The sequence below is a fragment of the Zingiber officinale genome, chromosome 1B (assembly GCF_018446385.1).
Source record: "Zingiber officinale cultivar Zhangliang chromosome 1B, Zo_v1.1, whole genome shotgun sequence".
Classification (NCBI taxonomy): Eukaryota; Viridiplantae; Streptophyta; class Magnoliopsida; order Zingiberales; family Zingiberaceae; genus Zingiber; species Zingiber officinale.
This window is the reverse complement of record NC_055986.1, coordinates 64,178,987-64,190,924: the sequence shown is the minus strand read 5'-3', so window position 1 is coordinate 64,190,924 and position 11,938 is coordinate 64,178,987. Positions and strand designations below refer to the sequence as shown.

The 11,938-nt window shown below is 35.6% G+C and overlaps 1 protein-coding gene across 3 annotated transcripts; it reads right to left on the bottom strand.

Moving 5' to 3' along the window:
* Positions 1-4,721: 4,721 nt before the first annotated feature.
* Positions 4,722-9,340, bottom strand: LOC121967608 (serine carboxypeptidase-like 42). 3 transcript variants are annotated; one of them, XM_042517954.1, is made up of 11 exons: positions 9,045-9,338; positions 8,656-8,976; positions 6,849-6,956; positions 6,642-6,734; positions 6,398-6,490; positions 6,234-6,319; positions 5,854-6,132; positions 5,625-5,758; positions 5,357-5,449; positions 5,145-5,262; positions 4,722-4,988 (listed from the first exon to the last, which is right to left on the bottom strand). In XM_042517954.1, the coding sequence occupies exons 2-11, from the start codon at positions 8,894-8,896 to the stop codon at positions 4,824-4,826; spliced, it is 1,410 nt and encodes a 469-aa protein (XP_042373888.1). In that variant the 5' UTR covers positions 8,897-8,976; positions 9,045-9,338; the 3' UTR covers positions 4,722-4,823. The 3 variants fall into 3 exon arrangements, with proteins under 3 accessions (XP_042373888.1, XP_042373872.1, XP_042373880.1); XM_042517938.1 differs by having other exon boundaries at positions 6,234-6,490; positions 9,045-9,340; XM_042517946.1 differs by having other exon boundaries at positions 6,234-6,490; positions 8,656-8,964; positions 9,045-9,340.
* Positions 9,341-11,938: the final 2,598 nt, after the last annotated feature.

Here is an 11,938-nt window from a genome sequence, read left to right as displayed (position 1 = left end):
TTTCACTCTCATTTTTTATCCTCAATTGATCTTCATATACTTGCTTAGGAGTTAATGGTACAAGAGTTACAAGTTTACCATGCATCTTAAAAGAATATTTATTTGTGAAGCCATCATGCATGACCCTCCTATCAAATTGCCATGGTCTATCTACCTAACTGCAAATGACTTGCATGCATTGGTACTACATCACAAAGAACATCATCATGATACCTACCAATGTATAATGAAACCAACACTTGCTTAGTGACCTTAACTTCCCCGCAATCATTCAACCATTGTAGTTTATAAAGTCTAGGATGTTTGGTGGTAGGTAAGCACAATTTCTCAACCAAGATAGTACTAGCAACATTAGTGCAACTTCCCCCGTTTATAATCATACTACATACCTTGTCTTTAATGTGGCAACGGGTATGAAATATGTTGTCTCGTTGTTCTTCATCTTCTTCCTTCACTTGCACATTTAGATCACGCCTAGTGACAAAGGCTTCACCTTCGATTGGGATACTCTTCTACATCACTTTCCATCAATGGTGGCACGGCATTATCATCTTCAGACTCACTCTCAGTTTCAATATCACTATTTTCTTTCAAAAACATAATTCTTTTGTTTGGACATTGTGAAGCAATATGTCCTCTTCCCAAACATTTAAAACATTTAATATCTAAAAATTGGATAGGTTATTTACCTTTAACCAATGGAGAACCAGCATCTTTATTCTTTAAAAACTCGGTCTTACTCTTTGATGCAAATTTATCATCTCTTTTGTTCAGATTTCCAAGTGGATGAATTTTGACCATTCTTGATTGAACCCTTTTGAGTTGCCTTTCAACTTTCATGGAAATATGCACCATATCTTCCAGCTCCATATAATGTTGCAACTCCATTACATTTGCAATTTTTGAATTCAAACCTTGTAAAAATCTTACCATGGTTGCATCTCGGTCCTCTTCCACATTGGCTCGAATCATGGCAATCTCCATCTCCTTATGTGATATTCCTCCACAATTTTGGATCCTTGGGTTAGACTTTGTAGTCGTTGGTACAAATCTCGATAGTAATGTGATGGCATGAACCTCTTTCTCATAATAGATTTCATCTCTTCCCAAGTGCCAATGGGTCTCTCGTTGTTTCTTCTCCTGCTTAGAATAATTTGATCCCACCAAATAATAACATAATCAATAAATTCAACAGCAGCTAGTTTTACCTTCTTCTCTTCAGAGTAGTTGTGACAATCAAACACTAATTCAACTTTCTTTTCCCACTCCAAATATACGTCTGGATCACTTTTGCCTTGAAATGAAGGAATCTTCATCTTGATATTTTCCAAGTTTCTATCAACATAATCATTCATTCTTCCTCTTCTACCACTAATTCTAACATGACCAGATCTACCACTAGAAACTCTATCATCAATGTCCTTAGATATGTCATCATCATCATCATTGTTGTCATCACAGTTATATTGCCTTGAATTTCATGCAGGCACTCTACCCGCTTGGCTATTTTGCAATCCCAAAATTACAGCATCTTGTCTCTCTAATCTGTCGAGGATTTGATTAAATCTGATTTCCATGCATTCCAAGTGTTATCTCATGGCTTGTTGTTCAAGTGTTTCTCTCGGTCTTGCTTCCTCTCCACTTGTCGCAATTAATGCAATCTATTGACACTCAATCACTCAACTCACTAATGTTAGCTCTTTAAAGAACTTAGAATGGTGACAATTTCCCTATAAGCGTTCTTTGACTAATTTAAACTCCCAAAGGTATTATTAGGATAAAAGATAGGAATTGATATAAAAATACAAGTTGCAGAATTAAAAAATGATATTAAGGACTGAAAGAAAATTTGTCAGAATTAAATCTTGGCAAAACTTAAAAGGAAAATACGGAATTGGAAAATGCAAGTATACTAGGCAAGACTTTAAATGGGATGACGAGTATACTAGGGAAGACTTTAAAGGAGATGTGGAGTATACTAGGCAAGACTTAAAAGTAAATACGGAATTGGAAAACGCAAGTATACTAGGCAAGATTTTAAAAGAGATGCGGAGTATACTAGGCAAGACTTTAAAGAAAATACAGAATTGAAAAACACAAGTATACTAGGCAAGACTTTAAAGAAAATATGGAATTGGAAAATGCAAATATACTAGGCAAGACTTTAAAAGGAATGCAGAATTGGAAAATGCAAGTATAGAAATAACAATTCTCTATACCCACCTTCTTTTTTCCCTTTTGTTTTTAATTTTCGACCTCTTTTTTTTTGCTGATTTTTTTCTTTTTTTTTTAAATTTCGGCCTTTTTTTTATAACAACAAGATTAAAAACTCATTAAGATTGAGATGATAACGATAAGTAGATAATGTTGAACAAAATAAATAAAGATTCAAGTACAAAAGAAAAAGGATAACGAAATTGATTTAGAAAAACCAAAGCTCTGATACCAAATGATGTGAATCCAAAGAGAAAGATATCTCAAGAACTCACAACGAATGGAAGAAGAAAGAAAGAAAGAACTAAATTGATAAGATTGATGAAAAGAACCTCGACCCAATGGTTAGGAAAGTATGAACCTTGGTATAGAAAATGGTAGATGCCACAACCTTGGGATGGAGGTTGATTAGTCTTCGAACGCCACAAGGAAATGTCTTGATAAGTTCTAATTCAATGAAGAACCAACAAGTGAGAGCCTCACCGTGCTTTAGATTGAAAAATATGTCAAAGATTCATGTGTGATCGTCACCTCCTTTATTTATAGCTATAAGGTGATCAAAAAAATCCTAAAAGGTCAAAAGAAAGCCCATTTAGTAAAGGCCTATGTAGACTACTTAGCCATTTTAAGCTTATGACTTTATTACAACCAAAATAAAAGTAGAAATTGAGCCTACATATCCCTACTACATAGACATGAGACTTAAGTGTTAATTAAGCTCATCTAAGACTTGAATTAGGTTGACTATGCCGAATGACTTACTTTTGGTCAAATCTTCTTCAATGGTAGATTTAGCCTTCACATCTTCAATTAGTACATTAAGTGCTTTCTTCATCTTTCTAACCTTAGCCCTTGTAATTGGGTCTCCATTGATGCATAATGGATCATCATTAACATCATATCGGAAAAAGATATGATAGGGCAAGTTCAGGATTGATTTCTGAAAATGGATTAGATCGTACAAATATAAATCCTTTTTACTGCAAGGTTAGTATTCAATTACTTACACAACATCAAGGTACTATTAGTACATTGTTGAATCGAAATAAGGAATGTCAATCTTTGATAATTTTGTCATGATCCAATTGTTCTCGAATTGGTCCATTCAATGGTTCGAAATATAACATGATAAAAGAATCGGATCCCATAATCCTAATTAAGGATTTGTTGTGTCCTTTGGGGACTATTGTCCCTAAAATGGTAAATTTATATTCATTTTACCATTTAATAACTTATAATTAGATTTTGTTAAAGAAATATTTGCTACTTGGCAACAGACTTTCCAAGTAACTGAAGTACTTAAATACTGTTTAATAGATGAAAATAGGAGGATTTATAATCCCGATCCATGAAGTAACATCATTTTGAATCCATTGCATTTGAATTGACATTTTCTCCATCACGTGGTTGACCATGATCCTTATCGTTAGCTTGTTGCTCTCTTTCTTTGACTCCATCAGATAACTACTCGGATCTAATATTTCATCGGAAACAAATGGTTATCTTTGGACACATGTTTGATTGTACCTTTTTCTTGTTGATGATATATAAGTTACCTTTCATAGAAAAAAAGATGTGTTGATTAGAGATTCTATGATCATGGTTCAAAAGAGACAACTAGCTTATTTAATTCACACAAGCCAAACACATCCTACCATAAAGAGGTGGGAAATTTGCAATGTGAAAGTTAAGTGTTGAACTTTTAATGATTCTGATCTTGTACAACTTGAGACACTAGAGAGTATTATAGAATACTCTTTTTATAGGAGATCACGTATTTAAGTGCAAACTTTGATTGCAAGTTCAAAGCACTTAAGAAACCAAGATGATTCAAAAATTGACACAATAGATCAATCCAATAAACTCATGGAGAGGCTCATGTGCAAGATTTACACTAACTAGTGATAACTCAAGATGAAAGTTCACTAATCAACCAAGTAAATCTATTATTTGTCAACTATAGAGGTTGCAAAGCCAAAAGTTCTCTATCGTGATGTGATAGTCCTCGATCGGAATTCACCAAGACAAATCATGTACTTACATTAATTCCATTCATTTGGCTATCAATAACCAATAAAACAACTGGACGAATGAATAATCAATTTGGAATGTAGATTGTCATAAAATTAGTTTCATGATTGAGTAAGAAATCAATGTTCAAAAAAAGCTTCTTAAGCGATGAAGAAAACCACCACCAACTCCTTTTGCCCAGGTCAATATACTATAACTCAAGGACAAAAGACAAAAGCTTGTATGTGAGTTTAGTCCACAAATATAAATAAATGATGCTAACTCGAGTACGAGTAAATAGTGATTTATGCAAAACTAGTTTGAAAGTAAAATTTAAATTATGCCAGACAAATTTTCTTACATTGATTAAATTGAGTTGAGCATATATACTTTTCTAACAAACCTATTGCATTTTAAGTGATGCTTGTCATTCCATCCTGAGTATTGTACTAAGGTAGTCTCATCCTAGAGGCTTTTGCATAAAAACTAGCAACAAAAACTGATAAAGCACAATTTTAATTTTAAATTTAATTGATTCATGCATTATTAGAACATTATTAAAAGAGTTGGAAACAAATGCTTCACATTTCTACTGCTATTTAATCAATCGGAGGGTAGGTGGAGTTTGGCAGCTGGTGGCCATGAACAAACGAGGTGAAAAGACGAAGAGCTCTCGCAGGTTGAGCGTATGGAACCATGTGAGCTGCCCCTCTTACAGTTGCAAAAGTCAATAGCTTCCCATACTCTGTTACCCATCCGCCCACCTTGTCATCATAAAAAAAAAACAAAAACAAAACTTAACAGGATAAACATTTCATGTTAAAACAAAATACAACTGTATCAGAACAATAAATATGGCAATGAAGAGACAATTCATGAGAAAATAATTAGTCACATCATAAGATTGTATTGTGGATTACCTGTCCTTTGTAAAACCAAACACTATAAGGGACTGTTACTCCAAATTGAAGATCATGAGCCAATTCCCGTACAAGCGTTCGCGAACCCAAAAGCGGCACAACGGAATCTTGATCACCACTTGGGTAACAAAAGAGTTAGATGACGCATATTATACAAAAGAAGACAAGTTCGATCGGCTAAATATTCAGTAACTGAAAGTAAAAGCCTTTACCTGAAAACCCAAATTGGTATTTTATTCTTAACTATTCTAGCGAGTAGGGGCAAGATATTGATATCTCCATCTGCGTCGCTGTAGTTTAAGACACTGGAAAAGATATATTTGAAGTACAATAAGCAGTTAGTTACCTTATATGATAATGTAATTGTCAATTGATATGGAAAAAAAATACACTATTCTTATATGCAAGTAATTACCTTATATCTCACATGAACATAGAAAATGAAGGGGGTTAATTTAGGATAATGATAAAGACACCTACCCACTGCACATGCTCCAGGGATAAGGCAGTTTTGTCCTGTTAGCATGAAGAGCCTGTTGAACTTCTGGAAGGTTGAAATAGAAACGCCTTTCATAGGACATGCAAACATCAATGCCAACACTCATCTTAGTGACCTGAGATTTGACATTCATTAGTTATTCTAGAGGTTCTTGAAATTATATACAAAAGCAAAATAGATGAAAAGAGTTAATATACATAAGTATATTACATATTTTCGTAATCTCAACTCTTGCTCCACAATTGATGGATAGCAAACATCTAGAATGACATCGTATGCATTTATGTAATCCCCAACCACTGTATTTGCCTCTTCAATAGCTTCATTACAAGATTTGCTCATATTGTGGGCGCCACTGAAGGTGTAATCTTCAAAATCACACTCGCTCATGATTCTAAGGCCTATCTCATCCGATATCATACCATGGGACCAAAAGTACTCGTACGTTGCTGGAATATCCCTATCAAGCTTGAGAAGTGGGTTTCCTATCTAAAGAGCAAAAGAAATATTAGAGACGGGTTCATTTTTGGATAGTAGCATACGAAATAAATAAATAAAAATACTGGCCGGGAAATTGCAACACTTCTTACGGCAATTCCTTTAATCTTAAACATGAAACCAGAAGAATGGTGATTATAATCAAGAAGAACATTAGCCAGCTGTGGGATATAGTGCCCTGTGACAGTTTGAATATAGAAGGTAAAATAATACTCTCGAGGCATGTGTTGTTTATATATATATATTCTTTGCTGACCTGCGTAGCTTTCACCCGTTAGAAATAAATCTCTTGATCTAAACTCAGGAAATTTTTCATACCATCCCAACAGAAAAGTAAGCATGTCATTCGCTTCCAGACCAAAAATGAAAAGAGGAACCCGTTAGTAGAGAAAACAATGCCATAATAAGTTTCAACCAAATATCCAGAAAAGAAAGGACATATATATATATATATATATATATATATATATATATATATATATATAATTGCATAAACATACCTGTTGATTCATCCCCACTGTTATAATCTGAAGTTGAATTGGAGTACGACCATCCAACTCCAGCCGGGGATTCAACAAAAAGAAGATTAGACACTGGATGTTGTTGAGAAAGATAAGTCAATAAGTTGAGAAAGGAAAAAAAAATCAAATCAAATCAATCTAAGAAATTCTAAAAAGAAATTAGCATTGGTTGGACGAAAGTAAAACCTTTGTTCCATGACTTTTTATTTATTCGAAGACCACGTCCATCTCCACGAGGGAAAAATGGACCCAGCTCGGTGAAGGCACCACCTCCAATTGAAGAACAGCCGGGACCTGCAGATCAAATGAATAACGATGCATAAATATCATATAATAGCATCTACTTAAAGTTTCCAGTGTTGCATACAAAATTTAGCAACTAGAGACGCTAATATATAAGCTAATCCCTAAAGATATCAGATTTTTGAAGTCTAAGTTGGTGATATTTATTGACCCACAAAATTGCACTAAAGTTAATTATTACACGCATACAGTTAATGCAACTGAAAGTTGTGTAATCCTGTTATCCCAGATAGTTTCTCTGATTGCACGGATAGATCTGTGTGCCGACTCATTGTCTGAACTCATAGTACTAATAGTAATTGTGATAACAGTTAAATAACCCTTTGGAAATCAAAGATAAAGAACGGATCAACGTATTTAACATCCTAATGAAGACAGGTCCACTTCTAGGCTTAAAACAACTAAAAGATAATACAACAACAGACTGAACACAGACTGACATTCCATTGGCTAAATCAAAGTGAAACACAGTTAAAGACCAACGGGAACAAACTGGAAATACCAAAAATTAGTGAAGTATGACTTATGATCTAAATGTTAATTGATTATTTGATTCAATTGCAATAATAAAATACAGTTGTTGACTTGGAATCAAACAGGCTAGAGGATTATTGAGCTCCAGCTTTTATGTGATTCAGGTGGCATTGAGGGGTTCTTCAAGACATAAAATGACAGGAAAAGCGTGTACCTATTGGTAGTCAAGACTCAAGATCCACTGGGTAATCATTTGCCCTAACTATGGCTACGCTAAACCTTGCAATTTCCCGAGGTTCCAGTATGATAGTGGAACTTCGTGGCGTGCACATGATTTGTCACTGGCCTAGCTGTCAGGAACTGATATTTTGGTGCGCACATGATGTGCCCTTTGCCCTAGCTGTCAAGAACTCATTCACAGTCCATAGCCAATAGGCTGAGACGACTAAATTATTGGACATACGAAAAAACTATATTAGAGTAGGAGCATCTAAATAGCTTCTCATAGACAAGACCAAGAACAGTAATACAGCGGCCAGATCAGCATCTCTTACCGTTTTGTATTCTCACAAAGTAGGATACATTATGAAAGCATTTTTCAGAACCAGTAACATGGTTTCTTCCATTTTTGAGAGAGAGAGAGAGACGAGAACAAACGCCAGGATGCCTATGGAGTTTTATTCCCCTTGAAATAAAAAACAGAGGACAAAGGATGGCTGTAAGGAAAGTTCCATATCTTACTGTCAAGAATGAAGTTTTCTAAGTTTCACGAACGGCATAATAAAATATCGAGAGATGAGATGCTTGCAGAAGGGGACCATGTTAATAGAATACAACTGAACAGTGAGTAGTACCACATGCAATTATGCAAACAGCAGAGCACAACACGGTGCAGCCAAATGATAGGATCAAAGCTGCATCTGAATGCAGTTGTAGATCCAAGAATAATAGAAACTGAAGATGATAACCTCTACTTCAATAATGAAGGATTAGACTGATAGAAGAGTAGAACAATAAAACGTCATCGTAAGGGGAAAACAACCTCAACGGAGAAGAAAATGGAGAAATTTTGATGAATAGAGAACTGAAACGGTCACACAGGAAGGTAGCAAGCACGAATAAAACAGTTATCATGGTAACAGAAAAACATTAGGGTTAAAGCAGAAACGGAGCAGTTTTTTGACATGGGAAATTATCTTATCCACCAAACACGAACCTCCATTCAGCCACAGGGTGAGAGGCTTCTCGTCAGCATCTCCATCAGCCTCGGCGAAGTAATAGAAGAGACTCCTCCCGGTCTTCACATCAATATCCACATACCCTGCGTACTGCGCGAAGCCCACCTTCGGCTGCCCGGGCAATCTCGCCACCAAATCTTCTTCGGGAAACCCTCCCACTTCCTTTCCCACAACCATCACCGCGACAATAATCAAGTACTGCCATCTGAAACACTCCATCAAGCAGTGAAATTCGCCCGAGGAGGGATCAGATTGCTGACTTTTCTCCTCTTCCTTTGATCCCCTGCCTGACAAGAAGACTGCAAACAATGCAAATCACAAAAACCTGTAAAATAAATCGAGGAAATTTAAGTCTGCATGCGCTTACCTTGAATTTATATACAGAACGGTGACGGGAAGGAGGGAATCGCGCTGTAGATGATCACGGTGACTTCCGCCTTTTTTTGCTCAAAATTCGATGAATGATAACAAACTCGATCGGAACGCCGATGGAGTGAGAATCGGACTTGGCAAGCTAAGATATTGATAAATAACAAAGAAAGAGGCGACAAAAGAGCAGGAAGAAGTACTGGTTTCTTGGATGACTTGTGGGCTAATGATAGAGACCAGGAGAACTGAATCCAAAACCGATGATTCTTTTGTTGTCTTGGAGGCAGCAACACTTTTTTCATAACTAATCAATATTTATCAAGTATTTTTTTCTTACTATTTCAAATCTAAAAAAATTGTCTATGAAATATATCATAATCATTCTTATTCCTTCATATATATATATTTTTTAAAATATGTATCTCACATCAATTTGTTCATTTCTTTTGCTGCTTGCTCCATTGTAGTGATAACGACAAACTATTAAATTTCAGTTTTGCATATCTTCTATTGTCATTTTATAATTATGCGTTAAAAAAGAACTGTCTATTGTTAAATAAAAATCCACCAAAAGATTACACCTAAAATAATATGTGACCTATGACTTAAGTTTTTTCAAAGAAAAAAACAGTCAATTATTAATATCCTAAGATACGAGCAATAACATTAAACAAGCTATATGTTAATTGCAATCTTCTAACACCAATTTGTATGTTCATGATCAATAATTTCTACATCCCCTCGGGATAGTGTGATAGTTGAAGTAAAGGATATTGTCACATAAAGTCTTGGGCTGAAACTTTGCGCGTCCGAGCATGTCTCCTCTCATGCCTTGTCCACCTGTACTAATGGTTAGTAGTCACTCATGATTTACCTCCTCCGTGTTGCCTAGGGACGAGTTGCGGGGGGGGCATTAGGACGAGTGAATCGTTTTTTGTCATATGATCAATAATTTCTATCCCATGGGTTGGCGCAAATGATTCATATAGTGGTGTTGACATAAATAAATCTGGGGTCGATTGCCAGCAGGTGTGGAAGCCTCGCGAGTTACCTCACCCCCCCCCCCCCCACACACACACACCCCAATGACATGTGCTATTATTGCTAGGCTTAGTCCTCGTGATTTACATGTCTGTATCATGTCAGGGGCCTGCGATATTGGCCATGTAGGATGAGCGTCACCTTTTACCACATATGATTAGTAATTCCATTTGATACACAACGGTGAGATAAGTAAATTCTCCTCGTTTAGGAGATAAGAGGGGCAGTATTTGGACAAGTGAAAAACACAGGTGGAATAGCTGCGTGGTGAACGGTTATTTCATGGAGAGGTGATGTTTCGTGCAGGTGGGTATAGCTGAGTTGGTACCCATGTAGTAGACTTACATCAATGGGCAAGATTTCGAGTCGTGACTGAGGCAAATAACCATCCTTAATTGAGAGTGTGCTAAGGCAATCACCTTAAATATTGTATTATTTATTGGATAAATAAAATTTTTAATTTGAGCATGCATTCTATATGTATATGATATTGATCTTAAACTCAATTAATGAAGTCCATGATACAATACATAGCATGAGAAAAATTATGATTGTATCACAATTAGTGGGTATCTCTCCATGTGTAATTATATACGTATTAAACTATTCCCTAGTCAATGAATTGATGAGATTGGACATCATCAATTCTGTAAGACTAGCATATGCTATACTCCTTGGTTTATCCAAGCAGTCAATCTTCACTAGCTGGAAACATTGGGATGTTGAGTGTTAACATATGGATGTTGGTTATGGGTAACTAGTTCATTGGATGTAACCTACTATAAGACTTCATGTGGCTCCTTACATGTCATTGAAGATATCATTATAGCTCGAGTGCAAGTTTCCTTAGACTTGAGGTATTCAAGTCATCTTGGTCATGAAGGGTTATACTTTGATATCTTGACAATCATCTCCTAGGAGGTGCAAGTCTAGGATGATTGAATATAAGTTAATATGCCCGAAGGTTTTTGAATAGTACATAGATGATTCACCACTCCTTTTATAAGGAGATGCATATCTTATAGCTTCTTGTCAAGATTATTACTCGTAAGTTTTGGTGAAAGTAAAACATGTAAAGAGGATGGTCTAAATGGATATGTGTTTGAATAATTTGAATCCACAAGACAAGAAACTATTACTTGGGCTAGGTGTGATGTAGTTAGTATAGTGGGGACTAATACATAGATCATGTCTTAAACCAAGTGGATATAATATGAGTGAAAAGAAAAGATACACTAATAACTATTGTTGTTAAAGGGTTCAAAATTATTCTGGGATCAACTATAATTTTCTGATTAATTGGGGATCATGATATACTATTAGGTAACACTCATGATCGATCAATAATTAATGGTTAATTATGGACAACCATCATAAATTGGGAATCTATTTGGGTCACATGCACGACGAGAATATCCGAAAGACGTAAAATAAGTTTGAGAATTAGATTCTCAGATTAAGAGAGATTAAGTATGGTAGAATTTACGAAGGGCAAATATGGAAGATATTTATTAGGACGAAAGTAGAAGTGAAACACACCTCTATAGTTGAGTAGGATGCCCTTTGGTTTAATAATGAACCAAAATTGGTTTGGTTTTAAACCAAATTAGTTTAGTTTTTGAACCAAGCTTATTGTAAGCGAATCATGTTAGTTTAATGGGTATAGGTTTGATCTTGTTTATCAAACCCTAATAGAGATGTATTAATACCCCTTCATGGGAGAGAATTAGACATCAATATTTTGAGGTTTAGGTCTTCTCCTCCTCTTTCTCTCTGATAATGCTGATGCTCCTTGCCACCAATTTCAACGTTGACACCCCTTGTTGTCGATTTTGGTACCTAATTCGGTGG